This window comes from Megascapheus bottae, chromosome X (assembly GCF_031878675.1).
Source record: "Megascapheus bottae isolate mThoBot1 chromosome X, mThoBot2.hap1, whole genome shotgun sequence".
NCBI lineage: Eukaryota > Metazoa > Chordata > Mammalia > Rodentia > Geomyidae > Megascapheus > Megascapheus bottae.
The window spans coordinates 102,760,225-102,780,501 of NC_143547.1; the positions used below are offsets into that span (position 1 = coordinate 102,760,225).

Sequence of the window (20,277 nt, forward strand, 5' to 3'; positions counted from 1 at the left end):
CAATGGATGTTTAGACTTTCATGGGAAGAAAATAATACAGTATTCACTTAAGTTTTTAATATGGAGTATAGATGTACAGGTAAGTGAGAGACTAGGAAAATCAAAAAGCTAATTAGCCTAAGGTGAACTGACAGAGACTCTAGTAAAGAGAAAGAAATATTTAATCAGCCACAAGCAATTTTGACCTTCTTGACAACTTTTCATATGATCTAAGTACACAGTGCCCTAGTCAAGAGAGAATGAAGCCTAACTGGGTATTTCTTACATATGTGGATTTTTTATCCAATAGGAGCTGTTTATACATTTTGCTGGCCTTTGATTGGTATATACATGAATATACCAGATTTCAGAAAGAGAAATGTATATAAATTATATTTCTTATATCCTTATGTCCATTTTATGAGCCAGGACTCTATTTTTATGGACTATATATTTGTAAAGAAATTTTTGCTCTTTTCTGTTATTCTGAGCTAAAAATATACAAAGGGAAGATATGATTTGGTGTGATGACAGAACGATTGAAGGTTTGAGTGCAGCCTGGGCTACAGAACAAAACACACACACACAAACACACACACACACACACACACACACACACACACACACACGCATGCATGCAAAAAAGAACAACAGAAAAAGAAGCAAAAAAATGGGATAGACTTGCCTGATGTTATTGTTCAGATAGGACTACAAGTCGTGTTTACTTCATAACTCTGCTTGGCCCCAATCAGAAGGATGACTTTTGTTTTCTCATTATTTATCCTTCAAAGTCATTTTAATGAATGTTTATAAGTTCATGAGGATTAATCACATTGGTACATTGGTAGCTTTGTGTGCCTAATGACAAAACTGCAACTCTACAGACATTTATGTTTAGAAATGTACTTCTAAAATCTTTGAGGACACTCTCCTTCACTCCCTTCCCCCATGTCCTCCCAGGGAAAGCATGATGTGGTAGGGATTTGGCTGATTGGGAGGAGGGAGGTTTGTACCTAAGAGCCAACATCCTTATCTACACTGACTGTATAGACCCAAGCTAGGGAAATTGCCTTGCTGTTTTCTGTAGAGAGGATTGAGATTTGCTTTTTGGAAATCCTCTTTATCACTGGTATACCCATTGTCAAAAGGAGAAGGCAGAATCATGTTCAATATGTCACATGAAGGAAGAAGAGGGTGGCTAGTAGCTAGGACAAATAATTTGCTATCATGGAGACCACAGAAATTCGAAAATAGTGAGTATGTGACGCAGGGAGGTTTTCAGTGAGTGAATTAAATCTAAGTACACTATAGGCAGATAGCTACAAAATACTACAACGAACCCCTTTAGTGCAATTAATATATGCTAATGAAAAAGAGAGGTCTGTAAGTTTAGTAGGGAACTGAGAAGAGAAGCCATTACAGAATAATGTGCTCTTTTCATGTAGTGCAGTGGCATGGGGATCTCTTGAAAACACCTGGCCAGGACACCAGGAGGAATGTCAGAGGCATCATCCATTGGATTAGGTGATTCTCAATGGTACTAGTATGGCAGCACATAGGAATAGACACTGCCAGCCTCTCACAAGTAAAAATGAGCAGCAAATCGTGCAACTTCAAGAGAGGAGGCACTGAGTGAGCCATTATCTTGGGGGAAAATTCACTGGATGATAGATTTCCATGCCTCATGGACGCCTGATAAAAGTAGATGCTAGCAGAACAAGAGTGAGCCCTTCCATGTGAACATAGCTGCCTTTCCTCAACCTTAATGTTAGGTGGCTGGAGTTCTCACTGTTCAGCCAGGGTGCTTCAGGCAATGTGCCGAAAGCTTTCTCTGTCAAATCCAGAGCAAGGTGCTGTTCAGGACTCTAGCAAACTGAGTATCATTGAAGCCCAGTGAAAAGGCAAAGCTCAGAAGAGGCTACCCGTCTACCAAAATAGCACGCTAGTTGGACGCCAATAAGGAGACACACATAGGTAGAAGCAAAGAGAGCAGAGCCTGCCTCGTCCTTAGACATCCTCCCAGACATTCTATGCACAGCTGCAGACTTGGCCTCGCAACCATGTCACATGTCCTAGCATATGAGATGGCCCTTGCCATACAAGGAGGTTTCCTGGGATCTGCTTTGTTACTGAGGAGCCAGCTGAAATTGATTGGGGACCACTTGCCTCAGTGAAGTTCATGAATGCCAGAAAAATGGTCCGTAAGCAGACTCTCATTTAGGAGCAGTGCAGCCTCCTTTGTCCGTAGCCTGCAATGTTACCTTTAGCGTGCATGACTCATGCGCTAACTTCCCCAAACACTGCCTCCTTAGTCTCTGTAGGTTCATGGCAAGCCAACAATTAACTGAAGCTTCAAGACCCCATGAAATATGCCACCAAATTTCACAGTCCCACCTGGTTAGGATTCCAGGCTGTGGTGCTCAAAGCCCCATATCCTTCACCCATCTTTTGTCTGCCTACCAGAGTACAGATTTTCCTACCATTAAAACTGTCTTGAAGGGGCTGGGAGTTTGGCCTAGTGGTAGAGTGCTTGCCTAGCATACATAAAGACCCAGGTTCGATTCCTTGGTACCACATACATAGAAAAAAAGCCGGAAGTGGTGCTGAGGCTCAAGTGGTAGGCCTCTAGCCTTGAGAAAAGTCCAAGGACAGTGCTCAGGCCCTGAGTTCAAGCCCCATGACTGGCAAAAAAACTGTTTTGAAGTTCAAGACATCATGAACATCACACTGGACCCACGCATTGCCAGCTTGGACTCCCTGTGAGAGTATCCTGATATAAAAGCACATTCAATCAATCGCAATTGATCATTTTATGCATTTCTATTCTTAACTTTTAGATTTCTTTGGCAGGAAGTGGAAGGCACTAAATATCCATTTGAGACTCAGTAAACGTGTTTGTGGGAAGCCACATCATTCACTGAGTGAATGGCGAAAGTTCCTGTGAGCTAAATCATTGGTGTTTATTTGGCCATTGATTATTCAGTTGCTATTTAGTGAGTTCCGGTGTACTTCCTGGAGTACTGCATGGCCGCTGCCCTCACAAGCCTCCTAGATGGGAAATTGGACCCAGATGACTGGTTAGGCCTCTTCATATACTCCAATCATTCCTGTGTGACCTGGAGTATTCTGGCCTCAGATGAATTTGATGGTCCAGCTGCCCCTCAAATTGCACTTGTTTGATCATACATATATCAGAAGTCCAGGAAGTATGCAAGTCCTTTTACACAAAGTGGCAATCACCTTCTGTGGAAACATTGCAGTGTCCTGTTATTGAGATGAATGAACACAGTGGATTGGGAGTCAACTGAGTGTTTGTAGAGGGACCTGGCATGTGTCCTGGGCCTGATTGCCCTTAGCTGAGCAACTCGAAGCAAACTCAGGCCTACTCCCTGACTCTCAAGGTACCCTTAATTAATAGGAGGGGATTGACCTTCCAAATCCCTTAGAAATCGACCTTAGGAAGTAATGGTAGGTTCCAGTTGGTGAGGCCCTATAGGTGCTTTATGATCTACCTTATTTCACTTGATACTAGGGGGGAAATGTGCTCAAAGAGATTAAATGACAAGGCCAAGACCTTAGTGTATCTACCTGGAGAGTACAGTCCTGGGCCATGCTGCATCTGCTCATACCCTGAGGCAGTGGTTTTCATCTTAACTGTCCATTTAGTTGCGGCTGTGGACAAGCTCCTGATACCTAGGCCTTACTGTAGGTGAAAGCAAAAATAATTGAATTGTAGTGAGAAGGTGTGCGAAGGGAATGTGGATGGTTGTAAGTTATTTTCCTGTATCTCAAGGCCTGAGGCACCTAGTATCTTCAGATCTGAGGGACCTACTTTGATGTCCTGCCCATATGAGTTGTGACTCTTATCCTATTGGCAAGTGAAGGGATATCAGAGAATCAGCACTGCATGTCCTGGAAAAAAATCTTCCAAAGCTAAAGGGATTCTTCCGAAAAGCAATGAGCTTCAAGAGGATAGTGACTGTTCACCTTTTAGCATTTAGTTGATTTGCAAGTCCATCTCTTCCTTTGCTTGTTTTGACCGCTCTACCTTCTTACCTACCCACATATGCATGCGCATGTTCTCACCATCTCTTTACCTGCTGACAGACAGGGGCCTTTGTCATTAACGTGACACAACCATAGAGCACACTATGAACCTAGAAAAGGTGGCTATACGACCTTATTGCCCATTTTACTTTGTTCTTGACGGCTATGCTTTTATTCATTGTAGGCAGCTCTCCCAAGGTGCTGATCCCCCATTGGGCTCTTTTCCTGTTGTTTGATACCTCTCCTGCCTGAGGATGCATCTGCACAGAGGAATGTCTTACCTAAATAACTTTACACTTGGGTTTTGTAAAAATGACAAGTTCTTCATGTTAAAAGCAAACAATACAAAAATATGGACGATAAAAAAGGAAATTTCCAGTCACCTCTAATAGATAAACATTCTAAACAGTTAGCTAGAGGTTTTTGCAAGATATTTTTGTGCATATATAAACCAACATATATGTGTGCATATGTGTAAAAATAAAGAGAACAATGAGTACCGTTACTGTTCAGAAATATATTCTTTCCAAAAAAAATGTGTATTACACAGCTACCCAGAAGAACAGACCCAGATCATCTTCATTCCTGTAAAGATTCTGGTGAATTCTATTTTAATCCATGTTGCCGATGCATTTAACCAAGACCCAGAGGCAACCAAGACATTTCGTGTCTAAGTTATGGTTTTCTTTTTGCAAAATCGATTGCAATTATTCAGCTAATTTCAGTTCGTTCTCAAATGCCTGTGTATGGTGCAGGCTCACTTAGTGACTTCAGCATAGTGAAGTATCCTCATGCTTGAGTCTTAGTCCTGGTTAGTATACAGAATATTGTTATTATTTGAAATGTAAGTTGACTGTTTAAATGAAACACACAGTAAAGAAAGATCATTGTAAAAATAGACGATATTTTTATAGTTTTGACAGTTATTAGTCTTAAAGTGAGAGGGCATCTTGCAAGTTTCCTATTCATTAGTCTTAATACGTCAAGCCTTCTTAATGATCTCCTCTCCCTGTCTCTGTCTGTCTGTCTGTCTGTCTGTCTCTCTCTCTCTCTCATCCAACAGGGAACCATAAAGAGAAGGCAGGAAGGAGACAACTTCCAGTATCCAGGCATGGCTGATGGGGATTACCCTAATAAAGTTAAGAGGCCGTGCCTTGAAGATGTCACCGTTCCTCTGGGCTCAGGTGCCCATCCCAGTAACCTCTGTACAGAACTGCAGGTTCCCACATTGCCAATGAATCCTAACTCTGCACCCATGGGTGTGTCTGGCCAATCGCTACTGCTTGAGACTAATCCGATGGAGAATCATCCAATGAATGGTGGTGTGATGGGTTCACCCTATGAAGTGTCATCAACTGCAGAAACAGGGCCAAAAGAGCCCCCAGTTCCTTACTATGAGAAAATCAACAGCATGCCAGCTGTGGACCAGGAACTTCAAGATCTCCTGGAAGAGCTAACCAAAATCCATGAGCCTTCTTCAAGTGATCTGGATCTTGAGAAGATTCTAGGAAGCAAGCCAGAAGAGCCACTGGTGTTACACCATCCCCAGGCACCTGTAGGAGTGGCACCCAAGCTTCCCGTGCAGATGCCTCACATGGACAGCCTTGCTTCCAGCAAGGACTTTGCTTCTAGTTGCAGCCAAGTCACTGGCACACCACTTCCAGTCCTGCCCTCCTCCACAGGCATAAGCTATCCAATTCCTTCTACCAATAAGCACATGGTCCCACCCAGTCCTTCGACAGCACAGGTGCAGGCCAAGAACCAGGTGCAGGCTATGCTCCCTGTCACTTTGCCCCAATTACAAGTGTCTCAGTGGCATCATGCCCATCAGCTGAAAGCCCTTGCAGCCAGCAAGCAGGGATCTGCTACCAAGCACCAAGGACCCACCCGCAGTTGGTCTGGCCTGCCTCCTCCAGGCCTTTCCCCACCTTACCTCCCAGTACCATCACCACACCCACCACCACCACCGCCGCCGCCGCCTCCACCACCACCGCCACCGCCACCGCCGCCACCGCCACCGCCGCCGCCACCGCCACCACCATTCAGCCCTCAGAACTTCACAGCATCCTGCATGTCATCCAACAGCATGTCGGCCAGCACTCTGCAAGGTTCGCCCAATGCCTTACTCTCCAGTGTGGTGCCCAGCAGCAGTGCTGCCCTTGGGCCCACCTTGCCCTACACTCCTGCCAAGCTCCCCAGCCTGGCTCTCAATCAGCAGTCACAGTTCAACACTCAGAGCTCCATTCTTGCCAACCTGGTGTCCTCTAGCATCAAAAGCCCTCAGGGACACCTGATGTCTGCTCTGCCCACCAGCAACCCGGGGCCATCTCCCCCTTACCGTCCAGAGAAGCTATCCAGCCCAAGCTTGCCACAGCAGTCTTTCACTCCACAGTACTCTCTGATTCGGAGCCTCCCTCCCACCAGCAGTCTGCTAAACCAGCAGCAGCAACATCATCATCATCATCATCAACAGCAACAACAACCACATCAGCAACAGCAGCAGCAGCAGCAGCATCACCACCACCACCACCATCACCACCACCACCATCAAGGAAATGCCATCTTCAAACCTATGGCCAGCAATCAGCAACCGAAAACCCTGAGTATGATCATGCAGCAGGGCCTGGTGAGCTCCAGCCCGGAAGCCCCTGAGCCATTTAGCTTCGGCAACACCAAGCCCTTGTCCCATTTTACATCCGAGCCGGTCCCCCAGAAGATGCCCTCCTTGCCTGCTACCTCTAGGCAGCCTTCCCTGCTCCACTACCTGCCTCCAGCAAACCCAATACAGGCCTCTTCTGCCACTGCCTCCTCTACCACCACTGCCACCTTACAGCCACAGCAGCCACAGCACCCCGATCATCCTTCATTCCTCCTGCAGCACATGATGCAGCAGCAACCCCAACGTTTCCAGCGCTCAGCAGCTCCAGATCCCATGCCTGCTCTGCCCAGACAGGTAAGAGAACCTACCTCCTACATTAGGTGGTGCTTCTTTGTGTGAGAAATGAGAACTTGAGTTTTGTGCCTTTGATATCTGCCTTTGCAAGGCAAATCCAGGCTATTATCATCATTGAGACTAGACTTAAGTCTGCAAAAGCCTATGTAGAGTCAGCTGATTCTGTGTGGTTCAAGCACTGTGTCTATGAAGCCAAAGTTCTGGTTTCAGACCTGGGTCCAGCCACCTTACTCCCCTGGGATGAAAGTGACACTCAAAAGCCACTCCTAGGGAAAGTTGCCAGGCAGCATGAGTCTAAGTGTACAGATGTATTTATTGTTTTTCCCTAGACAATATTTATTGTCTTGCTTGTATAAGGATGAACACTGAGCCTTCTAGAAACAGCACAGCAACATTTTCCTAAGCAATCTCAGCTTGTCATTTCTGGCTATGCTGGATACCAAGGCAGGATCTAAAAGGAAAAAGATGCACTTATAAGGTCATTGCTCTTATTGTCTCCATTTTACAAAGGAAGAAACCAAGGCTGAGACAGTTACAATGAGTTTCCCAGAGTCACACAGCCAGTAAGAAGCAGAACAGGAACTTTAAGCCAGTGAATCTCAGGCTAGAATTTGTTCTCTTCTTCACATTATTTTTTACTTCTATGCCTCCCTCATCCCAGATAGTCTTTTTAGGTGGTAAACGATGTGGACTCTCTCTGGTGATGACTATCACAGTTCTGCCTCTTCATTGAGCTGATCTCTGCTAGTATTAGTTAACTACTACCATGTAACAAATTGGCCCCAAACATTGGCTAGTATTTTCCATGGGTCAGGAATACTGCCATGGCTTAGCTGGATTTCTGGTTGAGTTTTTCAGAAGACTGCTGCAAATCAGCCCTAGGCGAAGTGGGGGGAGAGAGATCATGCGGTTGCTAGTAGGAAGCAGCCTCTCACACATGTTGCAGAGAGTTTTTTAATCAATGGTCTCCTTTGATCCTTTGCCACGGGGTCTCTTCATAGAACATGGCAGGTGTCATCATCATCCAAGGGGCAAGAGTAGGGAAAAGTCACCACAGGTCAGAAATCAGTCTTTAAATGCAAGTTTGTGTTATCATTCGATAGCAGACTGAGGGAATTGCATGAAGGTTGACTACCAAGAGGCAGGGCCCATGAAGAATACTGTCATTCGTCATCTTTCATTCTGTTCATTTTTATCCTTGCACAAGTTTGGACCCTACTGATTGCTTGTGTCAGCTCATACAGTTCCCCAACTCCAAGTAGACCATCTGTTGATCTAATAGTTTTCTTGCTTAAAAAAAGTGGCCTAATGGTCTTTTCCACTTGCCCAGGAATCTCCAGAAGGCCATAGCCTGGTCATATCGACTTCCTTAGACTGGGTACCTGTGGGACTCTCCCTTGTATTTTGACTTTGTAAAAGTGCTTGCAATTCTTGGCTCATTCTCTGCAGTTTTAGCCTTTATTCCTGTTATTCTCTGTGCTTGGCTATTCCCTTCTTCCTATTTTCTCCTAGCCAACTCCTAACTGGTCTGAATGCTTCCATCTCTCACTGTGATGCACTCTTCAGAAGAGCAATCAAGGAACATGTTTGTCAAGTGCCTGGTAAGGGATTAACCTTCCAGAGACTGGTCTCCTATTTGAGAGAACCCATGGGAACTCATAGGGATAGTAAAATTTTTTCATCCAGGTCTACCGAAGCTAATCAAGCAGAGTACTTGACAGCAGGGATCAGCCCTTTGATGAGTTCCCAAAAGAATGGCCTGGGTGACTACATGAAAGACACAGACATAGCAGACAGGACAGCCACTGTAGGGCTGTGACATTTCTCTGCAGTTGATGAGCATTATGGCTTGATTTCATTGCATGGCCTCTTTTGGCATGGATTATAGCTCTCAGGGTAAAACACCAGCATCAGCACTGATACTCTCTTACTAGCAAGCACACCCCTTAATCAGGAGAGGTGTCCCTGTCTCACAATGCAAGCCTTTTTATTTTTGCATGCAACTTGGTGCATCTGTAGCCTGAATATGTTGCTTGATAGCCCTATTCCTACTGGTTGTGGTCAACAGTTGTACCCAAACTAGATAGTTTCGCAGGTTAGGATAAAGTACTCAGCAGGAAGATCAAGCAACCATGCTCTTCAAGGCTGGCAGCAAGTAAAGAGATTGGGAGACATATGGCAATAGAAGAAAGATACTGGCGTCCCAGTATGGAATATAGCATCTCACCAGGAATGACCCAGCCAGTCCAGGCTGGTTCCCATGGGCTTCCCCTACTTGTCAGGTCAATCCTCAGGGTCAGGAGATATTATCATCCCCTTCAGTGTTGAGAAGAAAGGCTCAGACTTGCTCCTAGTCATACATTAAGTCACACAGCAGAGTCTGACCTCAGATCTTCCTGGACATGAGGAGTTGCCTTTGGCATGTTCCATTCCTACCTTTACCTCTTACCTGTTTGCTCCTCTACAAGATAATAATGCTAAAACATCATTTGAGGATTGAATGTGTTAAGGTATCTAAATTATTTGTTCTAGGGCCTGGGAAAAAGGGTTTTCAATCACTGCCTCCTGACCCTCTGTCCTTAAATCTGTTTTGTGAGATTAGGACATAGTTCTCAAAGCCAGGAGCAGTGTTAGGACAGAATGTGAGCAGCAATCCCTGCAGACATTGTTGCCTGCCACGGCGATGACAAGAGCTGTGTGGCTTGTGAACTTTGTGTGCTCTTCTGGTCCTAGGCCCTGATGCGCTCTTAAGCAACTCCAACCCTGGTGGAAGAGGGAGACAGGTCATGGTCACCTAGCAAGCTAGGACATGACCCCCCCCCTTTGTTCCTGAGTTCTCTCGTGCTCCCAGTCCATCCTGTGCTGTATTCTCGATGTGATACTCTTCCAGTCAAGATCTTTTTAAGCACCCTACATCTTCTCACGACATTTCCCCAGAAACTAACTTCTTAGAACTTGACTCTGATCACTCTTCTAGGGGACACAAGGAAGAAAAGGTTGACTGATATATCTTTGGGAGAATACATGGCAGCTCCAGACATGGGAAGATGCATGCTTCTCCCTTCCAGCACAAATAAACTTTCCAGGTTGAATGCTATCTGTGCTGGACGGAGTGACATGGTATTCATTCGCTTGCAGTACCTCTGCTAAAGATAGTGCTTACTATGGAAAGGCTGGCTATTCCTATGAATCCTCACCTTTGTTTTGTAAAGGAATCATTTGGAAATATAAAATGAAAAGTACAGACTTGAGTAAGCATAAATGCCCAGCTGTCCATAGGAGCTTATTTCTAGGCTAGTTGTCGTCCTGGGGAATTTCACTTTACCAGATGAATGCATAATCTCATGTCAATGCAGTGATTGCTTCTATTTTAGGCAAATATTGAACTTTAGGAAACCAGCACCAGGTTAACCAACAGTACTGGATACATGTAGAACTGAAGTTCTACTCTGCTTTCTGATATTGACTGGGTCAGTGCTGTAAGCAAAAAGCACAGCTTCCACCTTGTATAGCATTGGGAAGGCAGAGAAGATGAAATTGCTCACAATAGTGAAATTACTCACATTAGTGCTCAGAATAGCATATGTGTAGTCAGAACCAGTGAAAGCCCTGGGGCCAGAATTATAAAATGGTGTAAACTAAATATCATACAATCCACCAATGTCATGTAATCCAGAATTTCTTGAACTTCAAATTACAGGAAGGGATGTGAACATAAAATTATTAATGGAGGGATATTTATCTCCTAACATCCAGTCTTAATTTAAATTTTTAACATATACTCATTATACAAAGCAATGTTATTATGCCATTTTCATATATGTATATATTATGCATGGATTCATTACCCTTCCTCAGGTCCCTATCAGCTATCAGTCCTCCTTCTACTTTAATATTTTTTCTCGATTCCACCAATAAGAGACAATGTGTATTTCTCTTGCTGAGTCTGCCTTATTTTGCCTGACCTGATTATCTCAGTCCATCTATTTTCTGCACATGATATGATTTCTTCCTTCTTGTGGCAAAGTAATTCTCTGTTGCGTATTTATATCACATTGTCTTTATCCGTTCATGTCTTGATGGGATGATTTCATAACTTACTTGTAGTGCATACTTCTGCAAACAATATGACTGAAAAAGTGTCTCTGAGGTATGTACCTGGGAGTAGTTAGCAGGACCATTGGCTAGTTTTATTTTTAGTCTTTTGAGAAACCGCCATACTGATTTCCATAGTGGGCACATTAATTTCCATTCTTACTAACAGGGCACAGGGCCTCCCTTTCCCTGAATCATTGCCTGCATTTGTTCTTGCTGCTGTTTCTTTTCTTAATGATAGCCTGACAGTGGTGAGATGGAATCTCAAGGACCAACTTTTTTCTGTGGTGTTTAAAGAGGTTAAACAATTTTAGCATATTTATTGGCCACATCTACTTTTTTACTTGAAACGTATCTATTCCGTTCATTTGCCCATTTATTGATTGGATTATTGTCCCTTTTGATGTTTAATTTTTGAGTTCATTATGAGTTATTATATTCTTGGCATCGATTCTATTAGATGGCTAGCAAAGCTATTTTTCACATTCTATAGGTTATCTCTTATCCTTCTAATTGCTCCCTGTGTTATTCAGAAACTTTTTAATTTTATGTGATCCCATTTGTCAGTTGTTAAATTTTAATGACCTCATCACCTCACTGTTTTTCCCAGTCTTCCTCCAGACTAGGTGATATATCTCAGTTTTAATCAAAGGAAAGTAAAAATGAATTTTGTTCCAATGATTTGTTTCCCCTCCAGGCTGAAGAATACAGTATAAGAAATACCTTAAGTGTGTTACAAAAATCAGGTTAGAACTTAGTTCAATTTTACCATTTTCCACTAGAGAATTGAGCTCACATTTCCTCAGAGAGGAACAGAAATCCATCAAGGAGACTGGAGTAAAGAAATGTAAAGTGGAACTAGGAAGAAGTGGGCTCCAGACACAGTGCCCTCAGATCTTGTGTGTTGCAGACCCACTCAGATCTGCAGGGCTGTGCGAGTGGCTTTATGGGGAGGAGAGATGTGGATTATGGCCAGTTGGAATAAGAACAAAAAATTCTGGAATCTGATCCTTGAGGCTGGCCATGAGGCACAGGGGGAAGAGGGCAGCTGCAGTGAAATAGACCAAGAGGCACATGATGTTGTTTTGACTAATTTGCAGAAGAGACAGAAAAAGGAATCCAGCCTGCTACGGAGAAGGCTGGATTAAGCCCCTACTGGATCAGTTCTGTGTTCTGTCATTAAGAAGACTTATATCTTAGGCAGCAGTAAGCAAGGCATGGCTTTGCTATCTGTCCTTCCTGGGAGAGGGGGGAATGCTGAGCCTCTGCTGAGGTTAAAAATCCATCTGAAATGGAACCCTCACTACCATATTTATGTGCCTTCTGTGTTATCGAATACTGAGTCTCCTCCAAAATGTAGCATGCCTAGCATCTAGAAGGCCCTGTGGCTGGGACCAAGGCAAGTTCTCTTCCCTCCAGGCACACACAGCTGAAGTAATAGAACCCCTATGGATACTGAGTGATAAATGTGATCCCAGAATTTCAAGTGGGCTTATAGCGGGCTGGGGTCATTAGCCACTTGAAAAGCCAAGCAGAGAGCCTTATGCGGACAATGGCAGTAAATCGATCAGAAAGTGTATATAAGTACCAGAGGAAAAGGCAATCAGCCCTCACAGATGTCATACTACGTAATGCACCCAACTTGAGAATATCTCCCCCGCCCCCTTCCTCTTCCTTACATCCCTCTGCTCCATTAGAGGTTCCCAGAAAAAGCTGTAAAGCCTAGAGATTCCAAAATTTCTTTTGGCTTGAATTTCCCAGGCTGGACTAGCCTGCTTAGTAGAACATAACATTTAATTACTGCTATCACAACTCACACTGCAAATTAGACTCTTTTTATTCAAACCATGACCTCCCAATGGGGAAAATGAATAAACTACCTTAGTGATGTGCAGAAAATTCCTGATTTTGATCCATTTTCAATTATAGCCAGGAGATTGAAAGTCAGCCATTTCCTATTTTCAGAATCCCTCATTAACATTTTCACAGTGACCTTGAACTTGGTGACCTCCCCACCAGGGACCCCAACTGTTAAGCAAGGGCCTTGGACTTCCAAGTCCTACTCACTTTCCTGTGCTCTCTTGTTTTGAAGGGAAGATAGTCATGCTCAGAGAAGTTTCTTCATGTTTTGTCTTTTTATTTTTGTTTTTTTGCCGGTTCTGTGCATGAGCTCAGGGCCTGAGCACTGTCCTTGGGTTTCTCAAGGCTGGAGCTCTACCACTTGAGCCTCAGCACCAATTCCAGCTTTTTCTATGTATGTGGTACCAAGGAATCAAACCGAGGTCTTTGTGCATGCTAGGCAAGCACTCTATCACTAGTCCAAATTCTCAGCCCAATGTTTTGTCTTTTACTAATAATAGAAAGGCACATCATAGATTCTATCACAAAGGTCAGGTCTGGTGAACTATAACAGCAGAGGCCTCAGGAAAAGCTGTGGGCTGCCCACCACTCAACTTAGAACTGAGGAAGGGTCTTGGTTCATCAGATGACCAATGGAAGCATCATGAGTTACGTTTCAAAGAGCCCATAGGTTAAAGTCCAGCGCTTTCCCTGCACATAGCTTCTCTACCAGACACATACAATTCTTATTTTGTATCTAAATATGATTCTCCAGTCAAACTTACCTTTAGTTTTTGTCTACACTGAGCTACAAAGAGCTACTTAGTTTGGGAGTCCTTTTGCGGGGAGGTGGAGAAGGGGTACCTTAAGATGAATTACATCAGGCCCATTATAATATGTAGCTTGAAAATTTGAGGCCTTATACTTCCATGTTGGGAAGTTATATTTTAATCACTGTAGGTTAATAGGAAATGAAATGACAAGGCTTAGTGAGTTTGGGAAATACAGTCTCAAACTTAAGTTTCAAAGAACAAATTTTTGTCCAGCTCCTTTTTGGAGTTGAGAACTCTTATGATTCTCTACCAAGTATGAATTAGAAACATTTGGAAAAGATTTGTGACTGCTTCCGATATGTAAAGCCATTATTTCTTTTTTGATATATTTTATTGTAATTAATAAAAGGGTTACATAATATTCGCCAGATAGAAGGTGCATTAATTCACATACACTGATACCCTTTCACATGTCTTGGTCCCCATTACCCTCTCTCCCCCATCTTGTTTTCCCCCCTTCCCTATCCAATTTCAAATAACCAAATACAAATATATCCGATATATCAGATAACAAAGTGAGATACTGTAACAATATGAGATAACCAAGGGACAGCAAAAGAGCTGAGAGATAACATAGTACCTTAAGGACAACAATCATTCATTATATAAAGCCATTATTTCTTTGCAGTTATTCTATAAAAATACAGTATAACAACTTTATGTACTTAGAATTCACATTATATTAGGCATTATAAGTCATCTAAAGATTATGTAAATGATAAGGAGTATGCACATAGATTCTATTCAAATACCAAGCTATTTTAGGTGAGGGACTTGAGCGTCCGCAGTTGAGATGGGAAGAAACTGTAAGCACAAATTCCCAGGGACAACTGTATCTATTATGGTTAAAACAATCCACCTCTGCCCACAAAGGAAAGTGTCTGTTTTTTTTTCCTAAAGAATTGAAACCACTTCAGGATTGCCTTTGATTTTATTATTTATGCACAATGAAAAACACTGCTTTTACTTATTTTATTTTGTTGTGGGTTTTGTTTTTTTTTTTGTTCTTAGCCTTTGCTACGTGAGGGCTAATGTGAGGACATTACCCACATTCAAAGCAGCAAAGTTGTTAAACACACAAAAGCAACGTGGAAGTCCAAACATATTATCGCAACCCCATCTCCAGACTCATCTCTGTGTCTGTGCTGTGATTTTGCTGACTCCCATTTGGATAGCAGCTGCTAAGCTAGCAAGTGGAATGTAGCACCCGTGTTTATCTGGTTCTTTAGTGTTTTTGTTCATCACGTTGGACACATTTCATGTGAGATTAGAGAATGTACAACTTGGACTCCCACAGATGAAAGGCATCAAGATGCGATGGTGCAAGATGAAAACGTTCTGCAGATGGAGAGTGATGATGATTACACAACATTGTGTAAGAAGTCAGTGCCACTGAATTGTTCACTTAACAACATGGCAATAACAGATTTATACAGTCATATACCACAAAGGAATGTTTCTGTTAACAATAGACTACATGGTCAAAATTGTTCTCATGAGATTGTAATGGAGTTGGAAAATTCCAATCACCTGGTCATGCCGTAGCTATTACACTATAATGCATTGTGTTGTTCATGATGAGGCTACTATCAACAAACTGATTTTTACCATCAGTCCTATAAAAGAATAGCCCACACAATCATATATTTGATCCTTACTATTTGAAATTAATAATAATAAATGGCTATGGTGCTGTTTTCTATATTTACTGTATTTCTTACGGTAAATACATAAATGTATTTATGTATTTACCGTAAGAAATACAGTAAATGTATATATTTATTCATATATTACTTTGACCTTTGCTCTAGAGTGTACTCCTACTTAAAAAAAACATTTACTGTAGGCTGGTCATGATGGAACAGGCCTATCTATAATCTCAGCAACTTAGGATGTAGAGGAAGGAGGTGTCCAAGATGAAAACTATCAGTGTCCAGTTAGTAAGACCCTATTTCATAAACAAAATACAAAGTGAAAGGGCTGTGCTATAATTCAAAAGCTTGAGTGCTTGCTTAGCATGCAAAAGGTCTTGGATTCCATGTCTAGTACAGAAAAACAAATTATTAAACAATTAACATTTCTCCAAGTGTCTACATCCTTAAGGGTCACATGACTGTAGATTTCATTGGGGAAAAAAAAACAAGAAAATGAAAGACTACAGTTTTTTGTTTTCTTTTTCTTAGTGTTTTTTTCATTTTATTATAAAAATGATGCACGAAAGGTTTACAGTTACATAAGTCAGGTAAAGAGTACATTTCTTTTGGGACAATATCACCCTTTCCTTCATCATCTCCCAGTTTTTTCCTCCCATTCCCACCTACAAGTTGTATAGTTCATTTTTAGTAGAAAGACTACTTGCGAATCCTCCAAGAATCAGGAGTAGCATTTTCTTCTTCAATATTATGAATCTGAAATAGGAAAATGACAGCAAGCTGAGCAACCCACTTTCCTTTTTAGGAAGTAACAGAAATCACTTCATGTCCACTCCTTATGGCCATGTGTTAGTGAGGTTAAACACATGAAGACAGAATTACTGGGTACAACTGGTGTTTAGAAATAACGTTCATGTAAATTTGACTTTGGGGAAATTACCTATGGACAGTGGGGTGGGGTGGAGGAAGAGACCATTAAAGGTAGGAAAGGACAAAGAAGTAAGTAGAGACAGATGTTATCTGATTTTGAATAGAATAAGAAAGGTCACTTACTTCATTAGCTCTCCATTGCATGTGCAAGTCTGGAAAGCCCAGGGTGGGTGACAGTTTACGGAGTGATATAGAAATCAACAGAATAATGCTACCATATTGGACTGGCTTTCTGTGCAAACTATTGCTCTGGAGAAAGTGCTGCGCCTTGGCATTGGCATACAAGATAGAAAGCAAGAGCCTGGGCACCAATGCCCAGATGATTTTTGGAAGATCTACTATCTGGTCACTGTGCCCCCATTCATGCCCTTCTGTTTCTGCTTTTCAGGGTTTGGGGAAGTATACTTTGATTATGTTTGTTTTGTCTGTCACCACACTTGTTCATAAATTCCTCAGCCACAGGAAGGTATCTTATCTAGAGGAGCTGAAGGGCCTTTGATTAAACAAGATGCAAAAATGCACCAGGAAGAAAGGTGCATCTGCTAGGTTTTGCCCAATGACAAGTCATTGAGTCTGTTTTAATTATGGATGGTAATTGTTGGAAGATATGTTCACTCTTCAAGGCTTTGAAGCCTAATGAACTTATATTTTCTCAAATTAGGCAGAGGGGAGAACATTGCCTCTGCCTGCAAGCTCGCTGCCTGCAATGCATTTTTCTAGTCCATTCACGTTATTCGCATTGCTTGCTTGTAGTTATGCAGCACTCGTGCAATGTCTGAATACATGTATTTCTACAACTTCCAACAAATACACAGTTTTATGCTTACAGTGGTAATTTGCACTGCTTGTTCTGTTGTTATTGCTGCCATGGTTGTTATCATCATTTAATGCGATTTATAAGGACAAAACAAGACTTCTGGCTGCCATTTCACATACCACAGTGACAGCCACACATGATAAGAAAAGCCCAAAAGAAAGCTAGCTTAGAAATTCAGGCCACTTCATTTTATTGCTTTTTCTAAGTTGGGTGACACTAATTTTCCTAACATAAACCAGTCATGGTCAGTTCTGTGAGCAGTGAGTGGTCTTCATTTCTACACAATGTGTTCACCACTATTTGTTCTGTGTGTGTGTGTGTGTGTGTGTGTGTGTGTGTGTGTGTGTGTGTGTGTGTGCCAGCCCTAAGGTTTGATTTTAGGGCCTGGGTACTTTTTCTCAGCCTTTTTGCTCAAGGTCAGAGCTCTACGCTTGAGCTACAGCTCTGCTTCTGGCTTTTTGTTGGTTAATTGGACATCGGGTGTTACAGACTTTCATGCCCAGGTTGGCTTTGAACAGTGATCCTCAGATATCGGCCTCCTGAGTAGCTAGAATTACAGGTGTGAGCCACCGCGCCAGGCATACTCAATTCTTAACACGCTGCCTTTGAGAGATAGATATTGAACATCTGAACTATAGCAAGTTTTCCCCATTGATTGGACAAATAATAAGTTTACTAGTTTCCGAGCATACATTCTATATTCCTTGTCTTAATTATCTCTTTGGATTTTATTTTGTTTTCATCATTTTGACAGCTCTGTTGCTAGTTTATTTGCTTTATTGACTTTTAATTTGGAAATGTCTTCTTTAGGAGACAATTATGTATCAATTACATCCTTCTCCTTCCCCTTACCTAAAGAGGTCTCTCGATTTCCTTTATGACTTTGTTAATTGCTATATTTTGAGGCTGATACACATCAAAGGATCAGAATGGGGTTAAAACGCAAGTTTTGGCAATAGCCTGAGCCATATTGATTCCGTACCTAATCCAGAATTATACAGAACTGTTCTGCTTCTTTCTTCAGCTGCTGCTGGAAAGTGCTGCTTTTCTAAACTTGACAGTTATCGTGCAATACAAAAGAAAAGCTTGAAACCAGGAACTCATCTGTTGATAAAACGTATTTTAGTAAGCTTTTGAAATAATGGCCTTAGGAATTTATGAGCTCCACCAAGTCCCTGCTACAAGAAAATAAATACATCTACTTGTGACTTGTCAGAGCTTAATCAACACTCAGTGTAGATTTTAGAATCGCTTTCTGTGGCCCACTTTTGACCCAAGCGGAGGTTGATCAACATGCTAGTCCATTATTCCCTCGCACACATGGCTTAAGAGCCCCACCCCAGCAGATCTGAAGACAACTGAAGCTCTACCCTCAATCATTTGTTGTTCTCTCTGCTTACGCTTACCGTAGAACTGATCACAGGGATTAATATGAGACCTAATGGGTGGCTCAGGCTCTATTAGACAGACCAAAGTGCTCCAGGTACGTTTGGCCCAGTGTGGAAGACAGAAACGTGCTTTTGTTCTTGCCACACCCTACTTTTCACTTAGCTATGGTTGTAGCCACATCCCTCATTTGCCCTGCCTAAGCTTACTGTACATGCTACTTCTACCTCCTAACTCTCTTCCACATGCACAAATTGCAAAGCATTTCTCTGTAACCTTATTCTTCATTTGTGTCTACTTCCTACCTCCTAGTACATCAAGTGTTAAATATAATGTTGGATGTAAGGACAGAGAAAGAGAAAGAAAGCGAAGCCTTTTGACTGTCTCCAGAGCCACTGGAATCCTCCTGACCAACACCTTTTACAGGCTTTTAAGGATTTGTTTTAGTTATTATCTCTGAAATCAAATTTTGACTTTCTGGTCTGTTCTTGGACTTTTCAAGGGATTTAAAAATTCAGGAGCTTGGTTCCAATAATTGCTTTTAGGAGCTAGCACTACTTATTTTCTATAGATGAATTCCAGTTTGGATCATCAATTATTTTCTTCACTGAAACCCACAAAGTACATATTCACGTTTGCATCAGAATTGAATATGATCCAGAAATTTTTAATGTTGTTAAGCCAGACTATTGCTTTTAAAATGTGTATTCCAGTGAGCTAATGTGTATTTAAGAGCTTGAGTACCACACTTGAGATCTGAATGAAGAGCCTTATGATATTTGATCTACACTGGAAGGTTTGCTGAAGTGTGTTGGACAGTTCACGTGTGATACATTTCTCTTTAAGTGAACTGGTGTATAGATAAAGAAATATGACTCAAGGCTAAGCAGGGTTCAACAGACTCTGAACTTCATCATTAGAGATGGGGTGTTTTAAACTCATACTCTGAGGTCTGAGTAGCTCAGCTGAAACTTTTACTAGAATATTCATTTGCCAGGAGCAGACAAACCAGTTCCTACTATCTTAAACTTTAAGAGGACTTCACTGACTCCTGAAAGTGAAAGTGTAACAATTGGGTTGACTTGGGGGATTGGTTTGAATCAACACTTGAAGAGGTTTGAATCAACACTTGAAGAGTGTCCTCAAAGACGCTGTCTTTTTCCTAGTGTCTGCTGGGCTTAGTAGCACAGATGTCATCCTGTAGCTTGCTCCCCCTTGTGGGCACATGATAACTGCCACCATGTCAAGGTCTACTAGCTTCCTTCTCTGCCTCCCTCCTTCTCCCCTTCTTTGAGAATGACAGAATTACTTACAGAAACTGTCAGAACATCAAGGAATCTTTTGTTTATCCACAGAAGCCCCAAGATCTCAGATTTATTGGCATAAATTGATTGGTAGCTAAGTGTCTCATCTCTAGAACACTGGATGGAACCAGGTTCCCCAAGCAACTCAAGATAAGTGAAAGTCACATGTAGAAAAATGAAGCTAGGTAGTAACAGGAAGAAAGCTGCGTATTGGATAGGGTACCAACAGGATGTGCTTCTGTAGCCATCATTTTTAGTTTTCCACAGCCATGCAAAACACTGGGAGCTGAGAGTTCAGCCTAGTGGTAGAGGGATTGCCTAGCATGCACGAAGACCAGGCTTCGATTCCTCAGTACTACATACATAGAAAAAAGCCAGAAGTGGCGCTGAGGCTCAAGTGGTAGAGCTCTAGCCATGAGAAAGTCCAAGGACAGTGCTCAGG

At 42.2% G+C, this 20,277-nt stretch overlaps 1 protein-coding gene across 2 annotated transcripts in view; it reads left to right on the forward strand.

The window, feature by feature from the left end:
* The window catches only part of Mamld1 (mastermind like domain containing 1), a 109,920-nt gene that overhangs the window by 63,278 nt on the left and 26,365 nt on the right, over window positions 1-20,277 (forward strand). For both annotated transcript variants that reach the window (XM_090326179.1, XM_090326180.1), the window contains exon 3: window positions 5,090-6,979. In XM_090326179.1, coding sequence (XP_090182305.1) covers window positions 5,090-6,979 — 1,890 coding nt within the window. The remainder of the gene's footprint in view (window positions 1-5,089; window positions 6,980-20,277) is intronic.